The 24185-nt window shown below is 38.8% G+C and overlaps 1 protein-coding gene across 1 annotated transcript in view; it reads left to right on the forward strand.

The window, feature by feature from the left end:
* Myo3a (myosin IIIA) overlaps window positions 1-24185 on the forward strand; it is a 177226-nt gene that overhangs the window by 103657 nt on the left and 49384 nt on the right. Inside the window, exons 17-20 of the mRNA XM_036188496.1 lie at window positions 1522-1732; window positions 4149-4293; window positions 20383-20536; window positions 22927-23015. Of these exons, the coding sequence (XP_036044389.1) occupies window positions 1522-1732; window positions 4149-4293; window positions 20383-20536; window positions 22927-23015 (599 nt within the window). The remainder of the gene's footprint in view (window positions 1-1521; window positions 1733-4148; window positions 4294-20382; window positions 20537-22926; window positions 23016-24185) is intronic.

Consider the following 24185-nt stretch of genomic DNA (forward strand, 5'->3'; position numbering starts at 1 on the left):
GCAACATATATATCAAAACATGACTCTAAGCTTAAAGAGCTCTCAAAAGCTGATTAGGAAAGGGTGAGTATGTCAGGCAAGAAGGCAGTCCATAAAATGAGAACCACTAGTCACAAAATTTGGAAGAAGAAAGTGTTCATCTTTATAAGGAATAATTAAATAGAAGAAATTGTTTCCAATCAAACTGACTACTTTAATAATATAAAATGTCTCGCATCTATGAAATTACATTTATTTTCTTGGTCTTTCATTGGCCAATAAGAGCAGAATTAGCAAGTATTTGGAGGGCAATCAAACAGCTGTATCAAAAAGCTTCAGTGTGTTTACATAGTTTGGAACAGTTGTGCAGTTTCTATGATATTTTATGCTCAAGAGATTCTACCTTTTTTCTTTTACAACTATGTACATAGGGAAACAACTTAAACATTTGATGATTTTTAAAATTACCAACATAACTGGTATAGATACTAGAATATTGTTGTGCAAATTAAGCTATTTATAAGCAATACTGAGAATGGGAAATGATTAAAATGTTAGGATACAGTGTTTGTGAAGAGCAATGGCAACAGCCATGCCAATAAGGAAAGAGATGAACTGTGTTAACTTGAAAGGTAGAATTTCTGTAAGGACCATGTATGGCTTCTTGCTTCTTAAATGTGAAGAAACAGGTTAAGCCAGAGTTCACTGATCTTGCTCACAAACCAAAAGCTATGTTGTTGGATGTCTAAGAACAAATTCAAAATGTTGGGAAAAAATTTAAATATAGTAACTGATTTGAAGATTTAGCCTCTCTTCATGCAGTAGGCTTAGCTAAAGATGCCTATTGTAGGTGTAAGTAGATGACTCAATGGTAGAACACTGGCTCAGTATGCACAAAGCCCTGGACTCATTCCTCCCTATAAAAAGAAAAAAGATGATTGTTATATTTTTAAAAAATGAATTTTCCTTACTAAGTTCTAGCATCATTAACTGTAAATTCCTATTATATTTGGATATCAATAAATGTTAAATATATGTTTGAGTATCACATGTTAAGAAAATTTAGCACTTGGAATATGAAACAAAAAAGAAAGCTTAACAAGAAGTACAGGAATGTCAAGTTCCTGCTCTGTCAGATGTGTGCTGTCAAATGTCATTCAAGTCCACTTGTCACATAATAATCATATCAAAATTCTATCAAACCTACTCATTGTACTTTTAAAATATTTAGCACAATTCGGTAGTGTTGACTTCACATGAGCAACTGTACAACTGTGCAGCTGTTGGCTTCTTTCAGGCAGTTTGGTTCATGTTGTGTGTTGTGTTGTACCATGGATTAGCCACACTTTTGCTAGTGGAGGCAAGGAAAAGAGCAATCAGGAAGAGGCCAGGAGACTAATGCTGAGTGGTAGCTTATTTGGATACCATGAAACAGTCACATATTTATGTAATATCAGGTGCTGCAGTTGAATTTAGACATTTCTGTTTTCTGAAAATAGTCATTTTTCATTGTTTTCTAACAACCATCTTTTGGTTTTACAGCAGCATCTTTGCTTTGCATTCAAGCAGATGAGCTACAGGAAGCTCTTACCTCTCACTGTGTGGTCACTAGAGGGGAAACAATTATCCGACCCAACACGGTAGAAAAAGCTACTGATGTCCGAGATGCCATGTCTAAAACTTTATATGGACGTCTCTTTAGCTGGATAGTCAATTGTATTAACAGTTTGTTGAAACATGACACATCACCAAGGTAAACGTTTTATACAACTGTTTTCTGCAAATGTTAGGTGGTGTGTCTGTTCTGGGTTTGTGTAAGTCCCCTTGACTGTATTTCTGATTGGTTTACTTTAATTATCAAAGTTGTGTTTCTATGGATATGCTTCATCTAGTAGTACCATCACATTATCATTCCATGTAACTATGAAATATCTTAAAAGCTATAACAAAAACTGCAGCAATATTAATATTCATGGTAGAAAGCAATTTTAAGTGTGACATCATATCATCAATTCAAATGTTCTCTTAATTAGACTGTGTACCATGAAGTGTATACCATTTTACACTTGTATAAAATGTCAATCCAGCCATTCTTTATTTTTGTTTCATAGGCTTAAATTAAACTCTGACTATGAAGCAAAGCTTTCTTTTCATTTAACTCTCACTGCACCTGCAGGAATAGGTGCTGTGACTTCTAATGAAGTTTGATTCTGAGGTACACAAGAACATGGTAGATAATAGTCAATGTAGCCTGCATACAAGCACTGACACCTTATATCTGTGGTTCTCCTGGGACCTCATAGTAGAGAGTAAGAGAATCACAGCCATTGACTGGCTTTGCAGAGATGGAAGTCCTCACATACTATCTGAAGTTTTTTTCTGCCATAGGTCATAGGAATTTTAGAAATGTTGTATGTGAAAAAGCAAGATGGACATCTACACAAAGATGACCTTATCTTCATGTGTAGCTGCTTACTAAGTATAAAAGATCATCTTATGCACACTTCACATATGCACTTGTTCATTATTTTCCACTAAAGCCTATTCTATATCATATTATACATCTAGGTTGTCCATATTACCCATTGTTAGCCCATGGTATTAACTCCATGGATGTCACTATCACAATCGTTCCTGAGCATCCCTAGTCCCTACTAAGCTGAGCCTCAGATCATTGTGCATTTTGCCCAGAATGACTAAATATCAAAATGGCATTTTGCTCATCAGTGGCCAACTCTATGATGTTAAGCATCATGTAAAAAACATAAAACATCCAGGAATGTTTCGACATTTGTACACTCCACATAATGTAAACAATGTCATTAGAGCCATTGGCTTCACTTTGTTACTCTTGTCTGCATGTTTAACACTAGATTGTACCCAGAATCGTGGTATGCTGAAAGTCCCATTGTAGCATGCCTGCTAAATAATAATTGTTCTTACATGAACCATAACTAGCCAAGACTTAGAGTTACTTTAATTGTGGCTAGTTTAAAAAAACAGAACCAAGACCTGTTGTGATAATTTAGTTTAGCCGTCAAGACAGTCACTAAGATTTCTTGTTGTTGAGACCATCTGACTGTGCATCCCGGGCTGGTCTAGAACTCAAGATTCTCCTACCACAGCGTCCTAAGTGTTGGAATTATAGACGTGTGACACCTATAATCCAGTGGGGCTAAAGTTTTAGAAATCACATGTTTTCACTCTGAGCTCCTCATCACTTTCTCCAAATGTGGGAGCACATGCAGATTCTGGCTTCCAGTCACACATCCTCAGCACATAACACCGAGCATCGCTTACGCTAACTAAAGGATAGAACCAAAGGGAAGGTTTTGTAGTTTCATTTTTAGAGTACACATAAAAGTACTTCAGTCTATCTATTTACTGAAAGAAGCAAAAATTTTAAGTAATTATCTAAGTTTTAGTGAACAGAACTAGCAACATGTAGTAGCAGAAAGAAATGTACATTTGAGGTAATTTGTGTGTAAAATAATATTTAATTGTATTTTGAAAGTCATGTGTTGCTTTTCCCCCTTTGGGTTGGTTTTTGCTTGTTTTTTGAAACAGTGTATCACTGTGCATTCCAGACTTGAACTGTCAAGTCTTCTGCCTCAGCCTCCTAAGTGCTGAAAATATAGCTGTGTGCCACCACAACCGGTTTATAGCATTTAACTATCAGATGAATCCCTACATATTTGTATCTCTCTCTAGCTTGTCATTTGATTTGTATTTAAATACGAATAAGCAAATAAGTCAAACATAAATAGCAGTTCCTTGAGAATAATTAAGACATTTGTAGTAAGACATTTGATATTTTAAAAGAATGTTTGAGTCTCTGGTAAAGTTTTGGTTGTCTGTATGTTTGCAATGCTCTATGCATGAGCCGGGTTGTTCTAGAATGCTTGATTCACACAGGGCTGTGACTGTACTTACATCCCATAGAGGAATTTCTGTTGAGGTGTATAAGAACATGGGAGTGGGTTCTTTAGTAAGGAAAATACTGTTCCATGCACATATTAAAATTAATCTTATCTCCATTATCTTTGTTTTCTGTGGAGAGACTTGTTTAATTAACTCAGTCACCAGTGGGAATTCCAAGATGCTCTGCTTTGCTTTGCCTCCCAAGGAAATGAGCAATAACTCAAGGAACACTTTTTTAATTCTTCCAGTGGGGACGAGGAGCTGAGCATCGGCATTCTTGATATATTCGGCTTTGAAAATTTCAAAAGAAACTCCTTCGAGCAGCTGTGCATTAACATTGCAAATGAACAGATCCAGTATTATTTTAATCAGCACGTGTTCGCATGGGAGCAGGTAAGTTGAAAGTACAGATTCTAAAGATGCATGTGTGTGTTAGTGCGTAATTATGTAGGATAAACAGTACCTGGACCATACATTTCATGCTGTAACATTCAAAGACAAATAAATTATTATTTACTTTTCTCCATGTCCATAGTAAAAATGCAAACAAAAAATACAATGTGAATTCAGTCTGACTAGACAGGTGTCCTCTAAATCCTTCACTCAAAACCAATGCATTTTTCTTTAAAACTTGACCACTTTGAGCTGCTGCAAACAAAGATATTTCCTTTGTGTCTTTAAGCATTTATTTTCTTTAGAATACATTGCTGGAATTCTGTTTGAAATTTCAATATCCATCTACAGTGCATTAAACTTTTGAATCCTAGTATCCAGGCAACAGAATTCAAGATAATGGGGCTGATGCAAATGACATGAAGCAATAATTTTGTCAGGTACAATGTGTAATTTATGTTTCAGCTCCAACAATATTTCCCTTTAGAGAAAGCAGGGACTTGCTTGAATTCCATTTGGCACACTTTCATATTAAGACTATTTAAATTATTTTATTAAACCTAAAAGAGCCTCATGCCATTTGTCACTTTCAAATTATGTGACTTTGCTTTGTGTTTACTGATTAGAACTGATGTTTTAATTTAAATTATGTAAATGGAAGGGGCATGAGTCTTTTATTTAAAAGGTTTAGACTTATTCAGACTTCATTTCAAAACTGCAGTCTGAAAAGAGCGATCACAGAAGAAAGCTTGTCTATCTTGACTTCTTAGTCCCAGAAAAGGACACAAATGTAAGAGACTGCCTTCATTTGTTTACTTCTCCCTCCGCTATACCCAGTCAGGCTCTGGTGGAGATTCACTGTCTTGCTCTTCCTAACCCTCTCCTGGTCCCCTCTCCATCTCTCTCCATGGGAATCTTCCTGGTTTCCAGATACATCATTAAAGCACCTTAAAATCAGGAGCGAGTAGAAGCCTGAAAGCCTTTCTTTACTCTGCTTGTCTCTCTGGCCACAACCTTCACTCTATCACCCTCACTGCCAGGCTCTGGGAAAGCATATGCCACCTGCCTTTCATTGCACTTTCTCACCACCCCCACCTTGATATCCTTAGTGCTCAGCATCTGTGTCTACCTCCCCCACTACACTGAAATGACTCCAGCCTTACTCTCTGTCAGTGTGGCCTTTTTCACCAGGCCATAAGCTCCAATGTCCAAGATCATCTCATAATTATTTAAGTGCTCTCAGAGGCTGACATAGAACAAGTTTTTAATACATATTAATTAAATTAATGTCATTTTGCTCTAATGCCTCAGTACAGGACCCGTCAAAGATTGAAATAAGTAAATATGTTTATCTATGGATTTCACTGCATGGGAACAGTGCATCCCTACACAACAGCCATCTGATGATTCGATGGCTTGTACTGTCAGACCACTGTCACTGTTCTCTCAGAGAGTTAGGACTTGCTTTTATTGTAACTAGCCTTAGACCCGTGTGGAGATGTGACAGCAGTTACTGGTGAATACACCTTACAGAATGTTGATGTTTATAGACCGCTTTGATCAGTAAACTTTCATTTCACCCATGATCCTAATGTTTTTCTTTTGTCGCTGGGCTTGTTAAAGAAAACTATCCTGTAGCAACTTTTAATTATCTTTGAGAGGTTTAAAAGAAACACCTCCAAATTACCAACACCACTCCCCACCAAAAAAAAAAAAAGCCTTGGATAGCATCTTCGCAAGTAAAGCACTTGTCTTACTGAAGCCAAAAGAAATCACTTATTCTGTGACCTGAGCTCTAAACAATGGTTTGCTATGAAAGGTTTTGTTTTGTTTGTTTGTTTTCAGTTGAGCTCAATTTTCATTTTGTTGCAGTGTTTCACAAGACACTACAGGAAAGTTGGTTTAAAAGGTGTTTTGAGTGTCATTTCCCCCCCACCACATTCCCTTGGTTATAAAACAGAATCAATACACTGCAGCGTATTAGTTACATTTTCATCACTGTGGCCAAAATGTCACAGAGAGCAACTTATGGAACAGAGGAGTGTCTTATATGATGGCTGACAGAAAACAGAAGGAGAGACTAGAGGCTTTCTCTAACCTTCAGGGGACTGCCCTTAGTGACACACTGTCTCCAGCTAGGGCTGACCTCCCTAAGTTCTCATTACCTCCCAGACAGCACATCCAATTAGAGGTCAAGCTTCAGCACATGAACCTTTGTAGACATTCCCAACCTGTAGCATGTAATAAAACATGTTTCGTGACATACTTATAATGGTATCCAAATTCGCTTGTCAAGTAGACAGTGTTACATTTCTTGGAAAGTTGGCATCCAGCTAATGGACCCCTTGTCTTCCTTTCAGAACATGTCCCTGCCACCCTGGCAGCCATGCTGCTTTTCTCCTCATAACCTACCTTTCTGTGGACATTAAATTTCTAAGGATCCATAATTCATATCCCTTTCTTTTGCTTATCATCTAGATATTTTATGGCAATGCTGTTTTTCCAGTTTGCCCTGGATGATTCTTAGCATGCAATATTTCATAATATTTAGAGGTTTTTATACTTTCCCAGTATAGAACAAATTTATATACATATATATTGATCTTAAGAACTTTAAATCAATGCTATCTGAAAACAATTACATGAAACAGTTCCTTAGTTATCTAGATCCCCACCCTGAAAACAGAAGACTATCATAGCCAAGGAATGTACTTGTATAATCTTTCAAAAACGTATTTCTGAAATTCCCTAATCAGCAGCAGCTAAAAGTCCATGGTCTCCTCAATTTTATTAATTGTACAGATGTTACACTCAACCTTGCCTTCCCAGTTACATTTGTGTAATAGGCACACTATCAACTTTTCTTATTTTCCAAAAGGCTTTTGGTTGATAGAGCCTACAGCAGCAAAGACATTGTCTGATTTCCAATGAGAAGGCACTGTTTTACAAGAGCTCACAATCTGAATTTCTACAGGAAATAGCCAAGGTTTTGTTTGTGTTTGGTGTGTGTGTGTGTGTGTGTGTGTGTGTGTGTGTGTTCTGGTTTTCTTTCATATATGAAAGAACTCAACAACAATCAAAGGGTGTTAGGAAGTCTGCGTGGTGTGTAATCCCATTTGCCATGTTAGAAGTGTGTATCCATTGTTAAAGGGTCTCCATGCTGGCACTGTAGTGGGTTTTGTCCTCTGACTTAATTTCATACTGTTGTGCACTCATTATGGTAAAGAACACAGTGAAAGAAGCCTCCCTACCCATTTACATTTCAAATGGAGGGAAAACACATCAAACGTAGTTTGAATCAGAACAAATGCCACTGTCCCTAAGAACCACTGGATACTCAGCACAGGTGCATGGTGCTAACAAGGCACTGTTTTATGCTGGGGATGTCTGTCTGTATGCTGTAAATGTGTTGCTCTGATTGACTGGTAAATAAAATTCTGATTGGCCAGTAGCCAGGCAGGAAGTATAGTATAGGTGGGATAAACAGAGAGGAGAATTCTGGAAAGTGGAAAGCTGAGTCAGGAGATGCTGCCAGCAGCTGCTGCCAGGAGAAGCAAGATGTAAAGATACTGGTAAGCCATGAGCCATGTGGCAAGGTATAGATTTATAGAAATGGGTTAATTTAAGATGTAAGATCTAGCTAGCAAGACGCCTGAGTCATTAGGCCATACAGTTTTAATAATAATAATAATAATAATAATAATAATAATAATAAGCCTCTGTGTATTTACTTGGGTTCAAGCAGCTGCAGGACTGGCGGGTGAGAGAGATTTGTCCTGACCATGGGCTAGGTGGGACACAGGAAAACTTGCCCTACAGTTTAAGAATACTGAAGATCCACTCAGTGTCCATATACACCTCTTAATACTTTGGATAGTCTTTCTTCATGCATTCAAGTAACACATCTGACTAGCTATTAACTGAACTAAAGTTAACGTGATATGTTCATATTTGTTTCTACACATAGATAGGCCATTACATATATCATTTAATAAGCCCCTGTGGGTGAGAGCTGAAAGTTGAGTTGTTTTATAAGCAAGAAACTAAAGTACATATTGAAACATTAACTTAAGAATTACTGTTCTGGCTGCTCCTGAGGAAAGAAATATAGATAACTTTGTCTCCAGTTATTCACGGTCTAGAGTGCTGCATGTTTCTAACATAGGCTTCAGCACATAATTTGTGGTACTTACAAAGAATAAAAATGCACTCAATATGTAATGCCTACATTTCAAACTTTTTAATGCTATAAAGTAAAAGAAATAAGTTGTCTGATCTAAAAAAAAAAAAAAAACTGTGTAGGTAATTCAAAACAATCCTTTTAGAAAGACTACAAGTTGTTTTGCAAAAGGGTGACTTATTTTATATTTTAAAACTGTGTGCATACTGGTGATAAATTTTGACTTATTTTAGCTTTCCAATTAATAAAAAAGCATTTTATAGACTTTTTGTTTGGTTGGTTATCTTGGTTTGGGTTTGTTTTTGTTTTTATTAAGACAGGGTTTCTCTGTGTAGCTCAGGCTGTCCTGGAACTCACTCTGTAGACCAGGCTGACCTCAAACTCACAGAGATTGATCTGCCTGCCTCTGCCTCTGCCTCTGCCTCTGCCTCTGCCTCTGCCTCTGCCTCTGCCTCTGCCTCTGCCTCTGCCTCTGCCTCAAGTGCTGGGATTAAAGACATATGCACCACCATACCCAGCTGTAAACAGAGGCTTTTCTGTCCCACCCCATCCCAAGGCTGCTTCTAAAATAATCACTCAGAGGCCTAATATTAATTACAAACTGCTTGGCCGAACAGCTCAGGCTTATTATTAACTAAATCTTACTATTTAAAATTAACCCATTTCTGTTAATATATGTGTTGCCATATGGCCGTGGCATTACCAGTCTGCTGGCATCTTGCTCCATGGACAGCTGGCTAGCTTCTCCCCTGACTCTGCCCTTCTTTTCCCTGTGTCTTTGCTTAGATTTCCCACCTGGCTCTATCCTGCCCTGCCATAGGCCAAAGTAGTTTATTTATTAACCAGTGGGAGCAACACATATTCACAGCATACAGGAGGACATCCTACAGCACCCAGCTAGGCATTTCATTTAATTATTAAGATAGTCTAATGCATTTAGAAGCCTCTGATAAACAAATCTTTATTTTTAAAAACTCCAAAAAGGTTTAGTAATTGCTTGAAACCACATCACTATAGACCTCAAACTTTTTACCCAGTGAGCATAAAAGTTTATATCCAACCAAACTATTCTCTGAAGGCCTTGAGCAGCTCCTCATTAGAGTCTCTTGTTCCCTCCCTCAGAGTCACACACAGCATCCCAGGCTCAGAGTATGCAGGGGCAAGGCCATCATTCATCTCAGAATCCATATCATTCACATAGTCTGTTTTTCCCTTCCTGGATGAAACTGAGCCAACACCCTCAATGTGATATGAAGATTTTTTGGTACTTGTTTTGGTCATTTGATCTCATTTTAAGCTTCTAAAGTTTTGTTGTTATTTTTGTTATTTTTATTGTTTTGGTTTGGTTTTTGGTTTGGTTTTGGTTTTTCAAGACAAGGTTTTTCTGTATATCCTTGGCTGTCCTAGAACTCACTTTGTAGACCAGGCTGACTTTGAACTCAGAAATCTGCCTACTTCTGCCTCTCAGGTGTTGGGATTAAAAACGTGAGCCACCACTGCCTGGCACTTCTAAAGTTTTTAATGAAGGTAATTACAATGAAATGTACAGTTAGCATAGATCCATATAATTGCTGAAATTCTGTTTTTAATTAACACAAAGCAATGAGTTTTATTATGGCTTTTTCATGCAAACTTTATTTTTGTTAATGCCCCACCTCCACTTCTCTCTCCCCTCCCTGCCCCTCCCTCCATTGTACCTTATACTCCAAGTAGTCAGTCCTGTCCACTTTCATGTCAAATGTACCTAGTTCACTCTCCTGCCTTCTTTAAAATCTCTTCTCCCTTCTTGTGATTCCCTTTCTAGTTAGCCATATTATATATAAAAATTAAAGAGCTGAGCAGTGGTGCCACACACCTTTGATCCCACCACTCTGGAGGTAGAGGTGGATAGATAGATACTGAGTTTGAGGCCAGCCTGATCTATGGAGCGAATTCCAGGACAACCAGGGCTACACAGAGAAACCCTGTCTTGAACCCCATCACCACTACTAAAAAAAGTGAACATTAAAATTCATATATGACAGGAAACACTTAACATTTGTCTCTGAGCCGGGCTTAATTTACTTAACATATTGTTTCCAAATCTACCTAATTTCCTTCAAATTTCATGACTTCATTTTTCTTTATGGCTACATAAATTCTATTGTGTGTATGTATGTACCATAATTTTGTCCATCACCTATTGATGGAAATCTAGCCTGGTTCCATCCCCTTGCTATTTTGAATAGCACAACAATAAATATGTATGTGCAAGTACCTCTGTGGTCCAATACAGAGTGGTATAACGAGGTCATCAGATGGCTCTACTTTTCCTTTTTTGAAGAAACCTCCATACTGATTTCCAAGTTTGGCTGAACGGTTGACACTGCTACCAACAAGCGACTATGATTTCCTCTTTCCCTACATCCTCGCCAGCATTTGTTGCCTTTTTTTTTTTCTTTCTTTTTTTTTTTTTCCTGATGATAGATAGCCATTTTGGCTGGAGTCAGATGGAATCTCAAAGTAGTTTTTAATTGGCATTTCCCTAATGGCAATGAGTGTTAAACACTTTTTAAAATGTTGATTGGCCATTTGTGTTTCTTGTTTTGAAAACTATCCAGTTTGTTAGCCCATTTATTGACTGGTAGTTGGTGCTTTTGAGGTTAACATTTTTCTCTAATCTGGATATTAACTTCCTGTCTGAACTAAAGCTGGCGAAGCTTCTCTTGGCTGTCCCATCGCTCTGCTCATAACTCCTTGTACAGACTCCTCTTAATTTCGTGCGATCTCATTCATCAGATCCTGGGATTATGTCCTGAGCTATTGGAGTCTTTTTCGGGAAACTTTGCCAAATCCTGCATATTGACATATTTTCCCTATAATTTACTCTGGCAGTTTCAATGTTCCAAGTTTTAAATTAAGGACTCTGCTCCATTTTGAATTTATTTTTTCACAGGATGAGAGATATGAATCTAATTTCAGTCTTCTGTAGGTGGATATCCACTTTTGCCAGCACCAGTGTGTAATTTGAAACCTTTCTCAGAAGATAAGAGGACATCACTGTGTGTGTTTCTTTCTGGATTTGCTGTCATTTTCTGTGTGTGTGTGTGTGTGTGTGTGTGTGTGTGTGTGTGTGTGTGTGTGTTTTGTGTTAGTGTTATGCTGTCCCTGTCACTATGGCTTTGAAATATAATTTAAAGTCAGGTATTTATTTCCAGCAGTGTTTGGTTTTTGGTTTGGGTTTGTTTGTTTGTTTGTTTGTTTGTTTGTTTGTTTTTTGTTTTTTGTCTGTTTTGTTTTTCCTGCTTAGGATTGCTTTAATTATCTTTCGTGTTTCCATATAAATTTTTTAAATATTTTTTTCTGTTCTGAGAAGAATGTCTCTGGAATTTTGAAGGGCATTATGTTGACTGTCCAGATTGCTTTTGGCTGTGCAGCCATTTCCACATGATTGATTGCCCAGTCCATAAATATTGGGGGATTTTTCTTTGTCTAGTGTCTTCTTCTACCTGTTTTTTTTTCAGTGTCTGAAAGGTGTCATTGCAGGAGTCTTTCACCTTCTTCTGTAGATTTATTCCTGGAATGTTAACGTCTCTGAAGCTCTTGTCAGTGTGCAGTTCTTTCGTGGCAAGTTTGGTGTTGCTCTATAGAAAAGCTACCGGCTTTTATACAGTGATTTTGTAACCTGCAGTTTTATTTAAGTGTTCGTCAGGTCTACCAGTTTTCTGGTAGGGTGTGGGAACAATGATAGAATATTTGTCTTTCATGTACCACAATCCGGGTTCAAGCCTCACCACTGCTTATACATAAACCAGGCATTGTGACCCATCTGGTAATCTGCTTCAGCCAGCATGGCAGACACACGCCTTTAATCTCAATACCAGCCATAGAAGACCTGGAGGTCTGTGCAAACAGGCAGTGACGAGGAGGTCATGTGGCTGGGTTTACAACCAATGAGAAAACAGAACAGAAAGTCTTTAAATAGACAGGATGCACGGAAGTAGGTCTCTTGCGGAGAGGAAGAATGGCAGAAGCAGTGAAGGGTAAGGTTTTCTGCTCTTGCTCTGACCTCGTGGTTTTTAACTCTGCAATCGGTTCTGTGTTTCTTATTTAACAAGCTATGAGCATCCCACACATTCTCTTTCCAGCTCTTGGGGATGCTCCTATAAGCAGTTGACTGGCAACTTCAGTCAATGCTAATCAAGGCATTGTGGCAGCATGCCAGCTGGGCCTACTTGCTGGGTTTTCTGCCTGGGAAATTTTAGTATGATATCAACAAACAGGTATTGGAATACTTGTAGATGTATCCAGCTTGTTAAATAAGAAACACAGAACCGATTGCAGAGTTAAAAACCACGAGGTCAGAGCAAGAGCAGAAAACCTTACCCTTCACTGTTTCTGCGGTTCTTCCTCTCCACAAGAGACCTACTTCTGTGCATCCTGTCTATTTAAAGACTTTCTGTTCTGTTTTCTCATTGGTTGTAAACCCAGCCACATGACCTCCTCGTCACTGCCTGTTTGCACAGACCTCCAGGTCTTCTATGGCTGGTATTGAGATTAAAGGCGTGTGTCTGCCATGCTGGCTGTGTCCTTGAACACACAGAGATCCGCCTAGCTCTGCCTCCCAAGTGCTGGGATTAAAGGCGTGCCCCACTACTGCTCAGCTTCTGCTCTGGCTTGCTCTGACCTCAAGGCAACTTTATTGACATACAAATAAAATCACATTTCAATACAAATAAAATATCACTATATTTCCCCTTTTCTATTAAAAAAAAAAAAATCTAAAGGGAACCATGATCATGCCTAACAGTGACTTTGAAATCTTCAAAAGGATGATGGGACTCCACAATGATGATGCCACATGGACTAAGGTAAAGCCATTAACACCATGGAAAGATTGACTTTGGACTACAAACTGATCAGGACAGTTTCGAGATGACTGGCTGAGATGATACAGCCTGACAGACTACTTGAACAAGGACTTGAAACAAGCCCTGCACTTTCTCATTATGCAGCGGTGGGCCAAATGATACAGGACTTGACAATTAACCCAAAAATTTTCTTTTCAGAATAAAGATAACTTCGCCCATACCCAGCAGGAAGCAATTTTAAAAAGATGACGCCCACATCCCCAAAAAGTGGGATGGGAGGTTTTCGGTCGTTTAATGAGTTTTGGATATTGTCATTGTTTATGATGATTGGTTACAAGTTGTTAATTGTTAATGGTCAGGAAAAAAGCTTAACATGAAGATTAGATTCAGAGGTTTTGTTAAAAAAAAAAGAAAAAAAGGAAAAAGTTATAACTAATATAAGAAAAACTATATACAAAAGTACAATAACTATATTTACCGTATATACAAACAATAAATACCTAAACAATGTCTAGTCCATTTGTATTTGACAAATTCAAAGAAAATAATTCCATTATCTATCCTATTTTGGTAAGTCCAGAATGTACCTGATTCACTTTTTATCCTAACTTATATAGCTAACGGAACTGTCTTATAACGTCTTTCAAATTTATACACTTACAGCTCTTAGTGAGTTTTTCTGAAATCCTTAACAAAGATAATTATAACTACAACTAACTGATCTTCAACTCCCTCAGAGACCCAAGAAGGAAATAATACTACCTAATAAAAAATAAAAACAAGAAGTGCATGCAAGCAGCTTTCAAAAAAAAAAAAAAAATGTGAGTTGACAGAAACAGCCAGCTGCCTGGACAGTCACCTGAAGTTTCTCCGCAGTGTTGGGGCATCATCTTCAGCCTATAGGCTTAGCATATCTGACAGACTCTTTTGTGAACTAGGATGTATACAAGGTCAACAGTTTGACCTCACATTTGGTGAGAGCAGTCCATGTACCAGAAACACCTGAATTCCATTAGTGTCATGTCATGATTCAGGATTTTAAATTTTGGAAATTATTGATGTCTTTTCACTTCAGCTGTCCATTTTTCTTGGCTGTGTATATGTGGCTTCATCTTGGCATCCTGTTCTTCTCCACATCCCTCTATTAAATGCCAGTCTACTATTGAGAGGGGTGAGCTTAGTTATTCTTCAAGAATAACTGTTTCACCTGCTGTTCCATTGCACATCAGAAGCCATTGGCCCACTCCCTGTTCAGCTGCCTTTGAAGAAAAGGGCACGGTACCTTTTACAGATTGCAAAGGTCACTCACTTCAGGGATGGTGATTGTCCTGGCTTCAGAAGATGCCTTTTGTTAAAGCCACAACCACACTTGTTTTGGCAAGAATTGGTAGTCCTTGGTTTAATGTCCTGTCTGTCCTGTTTGTCAGCAGTTGATTAGAGGATACTTTGTTGTCCAGTGGCTAACTTTTGCCACAATGAAAGTTAACTCCATATGCAGTTTCTTCAATGCCCATATTTTCTCTGAAGTAGATTGGTACTGCCAGGAGCCATCATGTCTCATAGTCATAGCAAAAAAGAAAAATTCTTAAGTTATTAAAACATTTTAAATGCCATATTCTGTAGATCTCTGAAGAGTTTGAAGATGACCTGTCTATCTAAAAATATATCTGTTTGACCTTGAAAACTCACCTAATATGACTACAAGTTCAATCGTAATTTCTAACCACTAATTTTCATTTCTACATATCCTAAAAGTTGGTAATACTAACATTCAAGGATTAGCAAATTGTATTACATTGTTAAATGAATGTTATAAATACAATATCTCGAGCAAGATTAGAAATACGTGTATGGTATATTCTAACAATCTCAATCTCAATAATAATTTGTATACAATATAAAACAATCCAATTGAATGTAAAGTATTTAAAACTAGTAATTGTCTTTTTTTTTTAAACAAGCACCTTTTGCCTAGCCCTTTTCCTAAGCCTTAACAACAACTTGTAACCAACCCTCCTAAACAATGAAAACAATCCCAGACCCAATACCCATAAAAAGACCAAAAAACCACCCACCCCACACCACCCCTTTGGGAATGTGGGCGTCGAATTCTTAAAATTGCTTCCTGCTGGGTATGGGCGAAGTTATCTTTATTCTGAAAAGAAAATTTTTGGGTTAATTGTCAAGTCCTGTATCATTTAGCCCACCACTGCATAATGAGAAAGTGCAGGGCTTGTTTCAAGTCCTTGTTCAAGTAGTCTGTCAGGCTGTATCATCTCAGCCAGTCATCTCAAAATTGTCCTGATCAGTTTGTAGTCCAAAGTCAATCTTTCCATGGTGTTAATGGCTTTACCTTAGTCCATGTGGCATCATCATTGTGGAGTCCCATCATCCTTTTGAAGATTTCAAAGTCACTGTTAGGCATGAAATACTGGTATGTGAAACCCTTTATTTCTTATTATAAATGTAATATGTTTATTACATTAGGAGTCATTTATATCATTAGGAGTTATCACTATATTTTGTTTTTTATTTTTTTGACTGGTATTATTTGGCTTTACCCTAGGTCTCTGGGCTATCTAGTCACCCAATCAGTGTCAAGCATGGTTCCCATCTTGTGAAGTAGGGCTTAAGTCAGATAAGTTATTGGTTGGTTACTCCCACAAGCTTTGTGCCACCATTGCCCTAGCATATCTTGCAGATAGTGCACCATTGTAGATAAAGCATTTGTGGATGGCTTGGTGTTTGCATTTCTCTTTTGATAGTGAGCAGAGTACATTCCTGTACAAAAACAATAGAACATGGGGTGAAGGCTCTATGTAGGCAACAGCTCAACACCTTCATGTTCAATGAGTTATGTAGATGTTGTCTTCAGTAATAGGGCATTGTTGGGTCTCTGTCTTCCCCATTATTTGGCTATTTCGTTTAGATTATATTTACATCTGTATATATTTTAGGAGATTTTTACTGTATTAGGTTCCATAATACCCCTCCAATAACCCTTTATTTTTAGCTCTCGCTCCACATTCTTTCCCACTACCTCCTCCCCTTTCCATCTCCACTCCCCATAAATCTATAAGTGTCTATTCTATTTCCCTTTCCTAATGGGATCTATCTGCTTCCTCTCATCCATTACTCTATACCGTCTGTGGTTCTATGGATTGTAGCTTGGTTATTATTCATTGATTTAACAGCTAAAATCCAAATGTATACAAATACATACCATATTTGTCTTTCTGGGTCTACTATACCTCATTCACAATGATTTTTTTTCCTAGTTCCATCCCTATTTGCCTGCAAACTTCATGGTGTCATTTTTTAATGGCTGAATAATAATACTTCATCCATTCTTTTGTTCAGGAGCATCTAGATTATTTCCAATTTCTGGCTATTATGAATACAGCAGCAATGAACATGGTTGAGCAAGTGTCTCTGTGGTAGGATGAAGCATCCTTTGGGTATATGCCCAAAAGCTGTACAGCTGGATCTTGAAGTAGATTGATTCCTATCTTCCTGAGGAACTGCCACACTGATATCCATAGTGATGGGAGAGCTTGCACTCCCACCAGAAATGTATGAGTATTCTTTTATTCCACAGCATGAGCTGTCACTTGTGGGAAACTGATTTTTTCAAAACAACTCTTAGAGGTGGAAAGAATCCAGAAAGCATGGAGAGCTAGTTTGCTGGGACTGCTGTGTTAAAACACTGTGGACTTTAAGAAAGTTTGTTTAACCAACAGAAGTTCATTCTCCCATTGTTCAAGAGGCTGAAGGTCTGTGAGGAAAGCATTGGAGGGAGGTGGTTTCCCCCAGGCCTCTGTCCAGAGTCAAAATGTCTCTCATGGCATGTGTCCTCACAGGGACCTCTTCTGTGCAGGGAATCAAGACGCCTCTTCTTTGCTTAGGAGTACAGCAGTCACACTGGATTAGGGCCCCACCCTCAGGGACTTCATTTCCAAAGTACCTCCTTAAAGTCCTGTCTCTAAATGCAATCACATTGGATGCTAGGGCCTGAACATATGAATGGAGCTAGTGTGGGAGTGCACATGCATGTAATGTTTAATATGTAACATTCTTTCTAGATACAGAAGTAAATAATAGAAAACTTCTGTTTTCATGGAAATTTCATGATAATGAGAGACATGGAAAATAGTAAATACAAATACTAGAAATACTGTAAATTAATTCAATGTATTATAGGGTGTACAAAGAGTGACCAATTGGGAAAGAAATTTGCTAAATTAGTCTGGAAGATCGGGGGATGGTCTGTCAGATGAGGTAAGATCAAAATAAAAACTAGTGTCCTTTACCATGCTACTAACCTGTGCTGAGGAAGGTGTGCTTACATTTGTACCAGCCTCAGAAGCCATATGGAAGTCTGTGCCTCTATCAGAATATGGCACAATCTTCCCACGCAACTGTGTGAATCTGAGGGCTCGGTGGCATAATCCTAGATCTCTCTGGGGGAAGAGATGATGTTTTTAGCATTAAGTATTTAAGCTTCTTAGAGCTATGACCTCCAAGATGCACCTCATATGGGCCTTCTTGACCACACACACTCCAAATGCAATGAAAAACACAACTTGAAGAACCTTCAAACCTTCTGATTTCCCTTGCCTTGTTAACATGTAGTTAAATGACTTTCAACCTCCATTTTTTTCATTTTTATATTTTTGTTTTTACCATTTTTATTATTTCTTTGAGAAGATCATACTATGTATTTTGTTCTTGTCCCCCCCCCCCCAAGCTTCCACTTAAGTCCTCCTAGGCCCACCCCCTACCACCCTACCTCCTCCCAGCTTCATGTCCCATGTGTAACTACATGCATGCATGTGTGTGTGTGTGTATGTGTCTGTGTGTGTGCGTGCGTGCGTGTGTGTGTGTGTGTGTATGTGTGTGTGTGTGTGCATGTTTAACCAATGAGTTCCAATTTGTGCTGCCCATATACTTCTAGATGTGAGAGTACAGAACTTGGTTGATTTACCAGGAATCACACCCTTAAAGAAAACTGACTTGTCCTCTGTCAGAAGCCACCAACTGTCCACAGCTCTTCAGTTATGGGGTGGGGCTCGTGAGCTCCTTCCTGTCCCCTGCTGAAATGTTAACTGGTTTGATCTTGTGTGGGTCTTGTGAAGGCAAACATAGCTTCTCTGAGTTCTTGGGTGTAGTGGTCCTGTCATGGCCAAAAGGCACTGTTTTCTTCCCATCCTCCCTGACCTCTAGCTCTTTCAATCTTCCTTCCCTTTCTTCCATGATGTCCCTGAGGCTTGGGGAGCACCTCCCAGCTTTCTAAAGGGAATTCAGACAGTCAGAGAAGAGCAGGAGTGCATATTCTCAACACTTCAGCTAAGTGCAGTTTACAGCTCTTCTCACCACCTTCTTTAAGTGAACCAAAAACTAAGAATGATGAGCTTTATGTGTCCACATATGCCTAAAGATAAATGAGCATTTTGCCGTAATCTTTCCTGTGAGATGCAGTGTATTGTAACACAAATCTTAAAAGGTCTTATTAATATAAAAAAAAAAAAACAGGAGTCAGATATTAGAGTGAAAGCTGAAAGATCAGAGAAACAGAACAAGCCAACCATGTTCTTACCTCTACAAAATCCTTAGCCTCAAGAGAGAGATTTCCTGTTTACTCATTCCTTATGTACCTTTCTGTACCCTGCCATCTTCTTTCCTTCCTAGTGCTGGTATTAAAGGCATGTGTCACCATCCCTGGCTCTGTTCCCAGTGTGGCCTTGAGCTCACAGAGATCCAGATGGATCTCTGCCTCCTGAGTGATAGGATTAAAGGCATGTGCTACCATTGCCTGACCTCTGTGTTTAATATAGTGGCTGGTTTTGTCCTCTGATCCCCAGGCAAGCTTTATTGTGGTATACAATATATCACTACATTGTATGGTTTGGGGTATTCTTTGTTTTATTGTAAGAGCTTTATAAGCCCTGATTATAAAGATAACAGTTTTTTCTCTATGGTTTATCTGGAGTCCATAATAACAAAGGTACTTGAAGGAAGCCATTTTCTTCCAGCTTACTCTTCTCTGCACTGTGTGACCTCCCACAAAAGCATGCAATGGATTTTGACACCAGAAATAGAAATGACAATTACATCAGTTGAGACCTTAACCTCGCGGACATTCTATATAAAACATATGAAATTCTTTTGAACTTTCCAGCTGTGATTTAAGCTATTATATGCTGTCAGTGTAATGTGTCTAACAGTAAAATAATTCTAGGTTTACAGACTTCTTCCAAGGTTACCTTCAAAAATAAGAGCTGTGAAACTTCAAGAAATGGTTTTCATGTTTAATGCTGGCTACAGTATTTTGGGGGTGTTGGCCTCTTTAGGGATTAAGCTTTGTCTTATTTTAAACAAATACCTTAGACTGAGAATATTCACACTGCCATGCTATGCTTCTGTGGTCATTGTCAGTGGCTCAGGGCCATGGGTGGTTATTTCACACATCTTATGATACACTCACAAACAAACTATTATCAGTACACCATGTGTTTTTATCTTGTGAGTTGGTTTAATAGATGAGAAGGGAGACTCTTAGAGAGTCAGAAAATTCCAATGGATTGTGTGACTGAGCCTAGGAATGGGCCTAGGTGTCCTTGATTCTGAACCTATGGATTAATCCCATTGCCTACTGCTGTCCACCCCACTAGCAATGTCAGTATCTGAAACCCCTTCTGAACATCATGTGAGTGTTCCTAAGAGACACAACGGAGAAAGTGTCACCCTAAGATCTGCTTCAGTCACGTTGTGCAAAGTGACATAGCCGTACCACTTTCCATTAACAACACAGTCCTCTGTAATTCTGAGAGACTGGCAATTCTTTTACCAGTCTCCTGATTATAATCAGTGCTGATTTTAATAAGCTAGCAGTTCTGCAAAGAGAGAAACAAAATGATCTACTTTGTGTTTAAGGCAATGTCGCAGATAGCAATTTATTATAATATATGTAAAGTGGAAATCTGAGTAATTACTATCCACCTATACATTATTCACAATTTTAAGTGATTTTTTTTCTGTTTGACTCATAACCTATTACAGAATGAATACCTAAATGAAGATGTGGATGCTAGAGTTATTGAATACGAGGACAACCGGCCCCTCTTAGACATGTTTCTGCAGAAGCCAATGGGCTTATTATCCCTGCTTGATGAGGAGAGTAGGTTTCCCAAGGCCACTGACCAGACTCTCGTCGGTGAGTTTTAAACCCAGAGTAACTGTATGGATTTATGAAGGCACCAGGAAAGTTGCAATAATTTTTAATGGTTTTAAATGATTTGGAAAAAATCAACAGCTGTCACAAAGCCTGCAGTATCTGGTTTTCAAGAAGTGAAAACTGGACCTAAGGTCTAGACCAGTGAGTGTTTATAGTAGGGTAAAATTCAGAGTGATGAATTAAACAGGATTGGAGATTGGATTTCTGCTTCCTTCGTGGTACAATCTCAAATGTTGAATCTTAGATTATAAATGATAAAAATTATCCACCCCCAAGTGAGAAATTGGTGGCAGAACAGAAAGACAGCTCTAGAATGTGAAAGGAAATAGTGAGTAGAAAGGAAAAAATCAGTAATATGAAATATTATATATATACATATATATGTATATGTATATATATACATATATGTATATATACATATATATATATATATATATATATATATATATATATATATATATATATATAATTCATTTGTGTGTAGAGGTTTGTGTTGGGGATACCTACCTGTACAAACATGTTGGACCCAAAGGTCAACCCCAGATGTGTTCCTCTACCTCTCTCTGTCTTGGTTTTTGAGATAGGGTCTCCCCTTGAACCCAAAGGTCACTGTTTCAGCTGTCTTGGCTGACTGGCAAGACTCATCAGCCCCCACCTATGCTCCCAGGGCTGTGATTACAGGAATGGATCCTATGAGCTTTTATGAGGACTCTAGGAAGCAGACCTCAGGTCCTTAGTACTTTACCCACTGGGCAGTCTTCCTAGGCCCCACAACAAACAAAGGAAAATTTATTTCCACATATCTAACTCATGCAAATTCAGGATGTCAGTGATAAACTGAGACTTTATCACTGTCAAAGCAAAATTGTCCCAGGCTGGGCACGTAGCTCCGCTGGTAAAAGGTATGCTTGCTTAGTATACAGGAGCATTCTCTAGAGGAACAGAACCCATAGGGCGAACATATGTAACAAAAAGGGGTGTGTTGGATTGGCTTGCATGGTACAGTCTGAGCAGTCCAGCAGTAGCTGTCTGCATGCTGGAGAGGCTGAGGACCTGGCAGCTACTCAGTGCACTAGGTGGGATGCCTCACTAGCCCTAATCTAGCAGTAATACTGTTAGAAGCTCTCCAGAGAGCCACTGGCCTCCAGTCCACACTGGGAGGCCAAAGAAGCTGTTCTGATGTCAGGTAGGAGGACAGGAGCAGCAGCAAGGGGAGAGACAGAATCAAGAGCAAGAAGTAAGGGAAGGCAAACCCAGCCAGCTTTTCCCTCAGACTTTTTTTTAATATCTGGGCCACAGCCAGAAGGTTCTGTCCACTGTGGAGGAGGGTCTTCTCCCCTAAATTTATCCTTCCAGGAAATACATCCACAGACCTGCCCACACACCTGTCTCTTAGTTGCTCCCAGATGCAATCAAATTGGCGATCAGGATTAAACATCCCAGCCAGCATGCACAAAGCCCTGGGTTTGATGGCTAATGTTTCATAAACTGGGTTTAGTGGTATGTGCTTCTAATCCCAGCAGTCAGGATGTAGAGATTAAAGGATCAGAAGTTCAAGGTTATCCTTGGCTACATAGCAAGGGATACATGAGGCCCTGTCTCAGAAAGAAAGTGGTTAAAATGAGATGGTCCAATTTGAAATAGGAAAGAAAAAAAAAAAAAAAAGAAGACTTTTGAGTTGTTAAGTAACTGAAGAAGTCATTATTCCCTGCTCATGGAGGTATTCATAACATACATATAAACACTTAACGTGTAGATTCATTTTTTCTTCCTCATTTACTTTTATTAAACATGGTGTTGCGTTCTCGTGACATAGTGCTTGGACTAGGGACACCAGACAGAAAAGGGAAAAAGCCTCAATATCACAGGGGAAATAACTTCATAGCAGGTGCTTGGAATGTTGAAATGCTCATAGAAAGTTGACTGCCTTTATGAAGTGTGCTTCTTGTATAATCAAATAGATAGGAAAGCCACACCACCAGGGTTGTAGGGTTAGAGCCTGGCATCACAGTATGGCCATCATACCAGGAATGTGAGCAGTACCAGGAGCTAGTGAATTCTTGGCTCCCTCCCAGACCTACCAAGTGTTGCTGCACTCATAGGGTGAGCCCCCAAAGCCTGCACCTCCACAGGTGTGCCAGGTGAGTCTGATCCAGGCTGACATCTGAGACCTGCTCTAAAGTAAGATGAAGTGTTAAATGATTGATGGTGATTTTTTTGGCCATTAATATTCCAAATCTTCATGACTTCATTATATTAAAATATCTCTACTCATCATGCATTGTATGGGGGAAAAATAACTTCTGACCATCCATTTTACTTAAGGATCCCCTGTATGTTTAATATTGGAGTTCGATTTTCTTCTGCAGAAAAGTTTGAAGATAACCTGAAATCACAGTACTTCTGGAGACCCAAGAGAATGGAGCTTAGCTTTGGCATTCACCACTATGCCGGCAAAGTAAGAACTCACAGGAATTGGGACAGACTCCTCAGCCGACTGTCAATGAAGTCTAGATAGAACTGACCCAGGCTGTTGGGGATAGTCACAATGGCCTTGTCCTGCCTATGTCTGGTCCTGACTCTTCTGTCAGCCTGTCTTCTTGATCATCCAGTCTGACTGCAATGCCCAGCTGGCAGTGGTCACTTGCACTTCACTTTTCTAAAGAGTACCTTAGGGAATTTTCCAGAACTGTCCTTACTTTTTGTCCAAGAAGGAGGGACAGTAATTCCCCCCCCCCTCTCTCTCTCTCTCTCACACACACACACACACACACACACACACACACACACACACACACTTTCAGTCTCTTCTCTCCTTTCATCTCTCTCTCTCCCCCTCCCTCCCCTTTCCCTTCATCTCCCCACTTCTCTTTCCCTCTCTCTTCTTACCTCTTCCAGCCAATGCCCCTCCCTTCTCCAAATGAAATAAAGAGTGCTAAGAGAAATAGTCAGCTGGCAGAGTTGCCCCAGATGTGTAGAAGTAACTAACAGATTGTCTTAAATTTAAAGAAGCATTCATACACTGGTTGAAACAAAACTGCACACCTGTCAAACCTCAGATACGTTGTCTTAAACCCAAGTGACACTCTCCCCTCTGTGGGGAATAATGGGCCATCCCCTCAGAACTGTGCCATAATTGTTGAGCTACAAAGAAGATTAAAATCAAGAAAGAATGTCTAAAATGAGAAAATCATTGAAAAATAGACTAATGGAGAAGTCCTATATATTTGTCCATTTGACCACTTCTAGAGGCCAGAGAATGTCCCAATGACCTTTGTCATTATAGCACATCCCCTAAGTTGAATTGCTGGAGAGATGGCTCAATGGTTAAGAAGACTGGCTGCTCTTCCATAAGACCAGAGGGTTCAGTTCCCAGCACCCACATAGCAGCTAACATCTATAACTCCTGCTCCAGAGGATCTGATTCCCTCTTCTGGCCTTGGTGGGTACTTTGCATAGATGATACATGGATATGCAGGCAGGCAAAGCACACATAACACATAAAATTTTCAGATATGTATTTTATTGTATAATTTTAATTATCTATTATAACATCATTTTAATTATATATAACATATATAATTTTTACAGATTTCTATTTATTTTTATATTTATTCATATATAATAT

Source organism: Onychomys torridus, chromosome 5 (genome assembly GCF_903995425.1).
Source record: "Onychomys torridus chromosome 5, mOncTor1.1, whole genome shotgun sequence".
Taxonomy (NCBI): domain Eukaryota; kingdom Metazoa; phylum Chordata; class Mammalia; order Rodentia; family Cricetidae; genus Onychomys; species Onychomys torridus.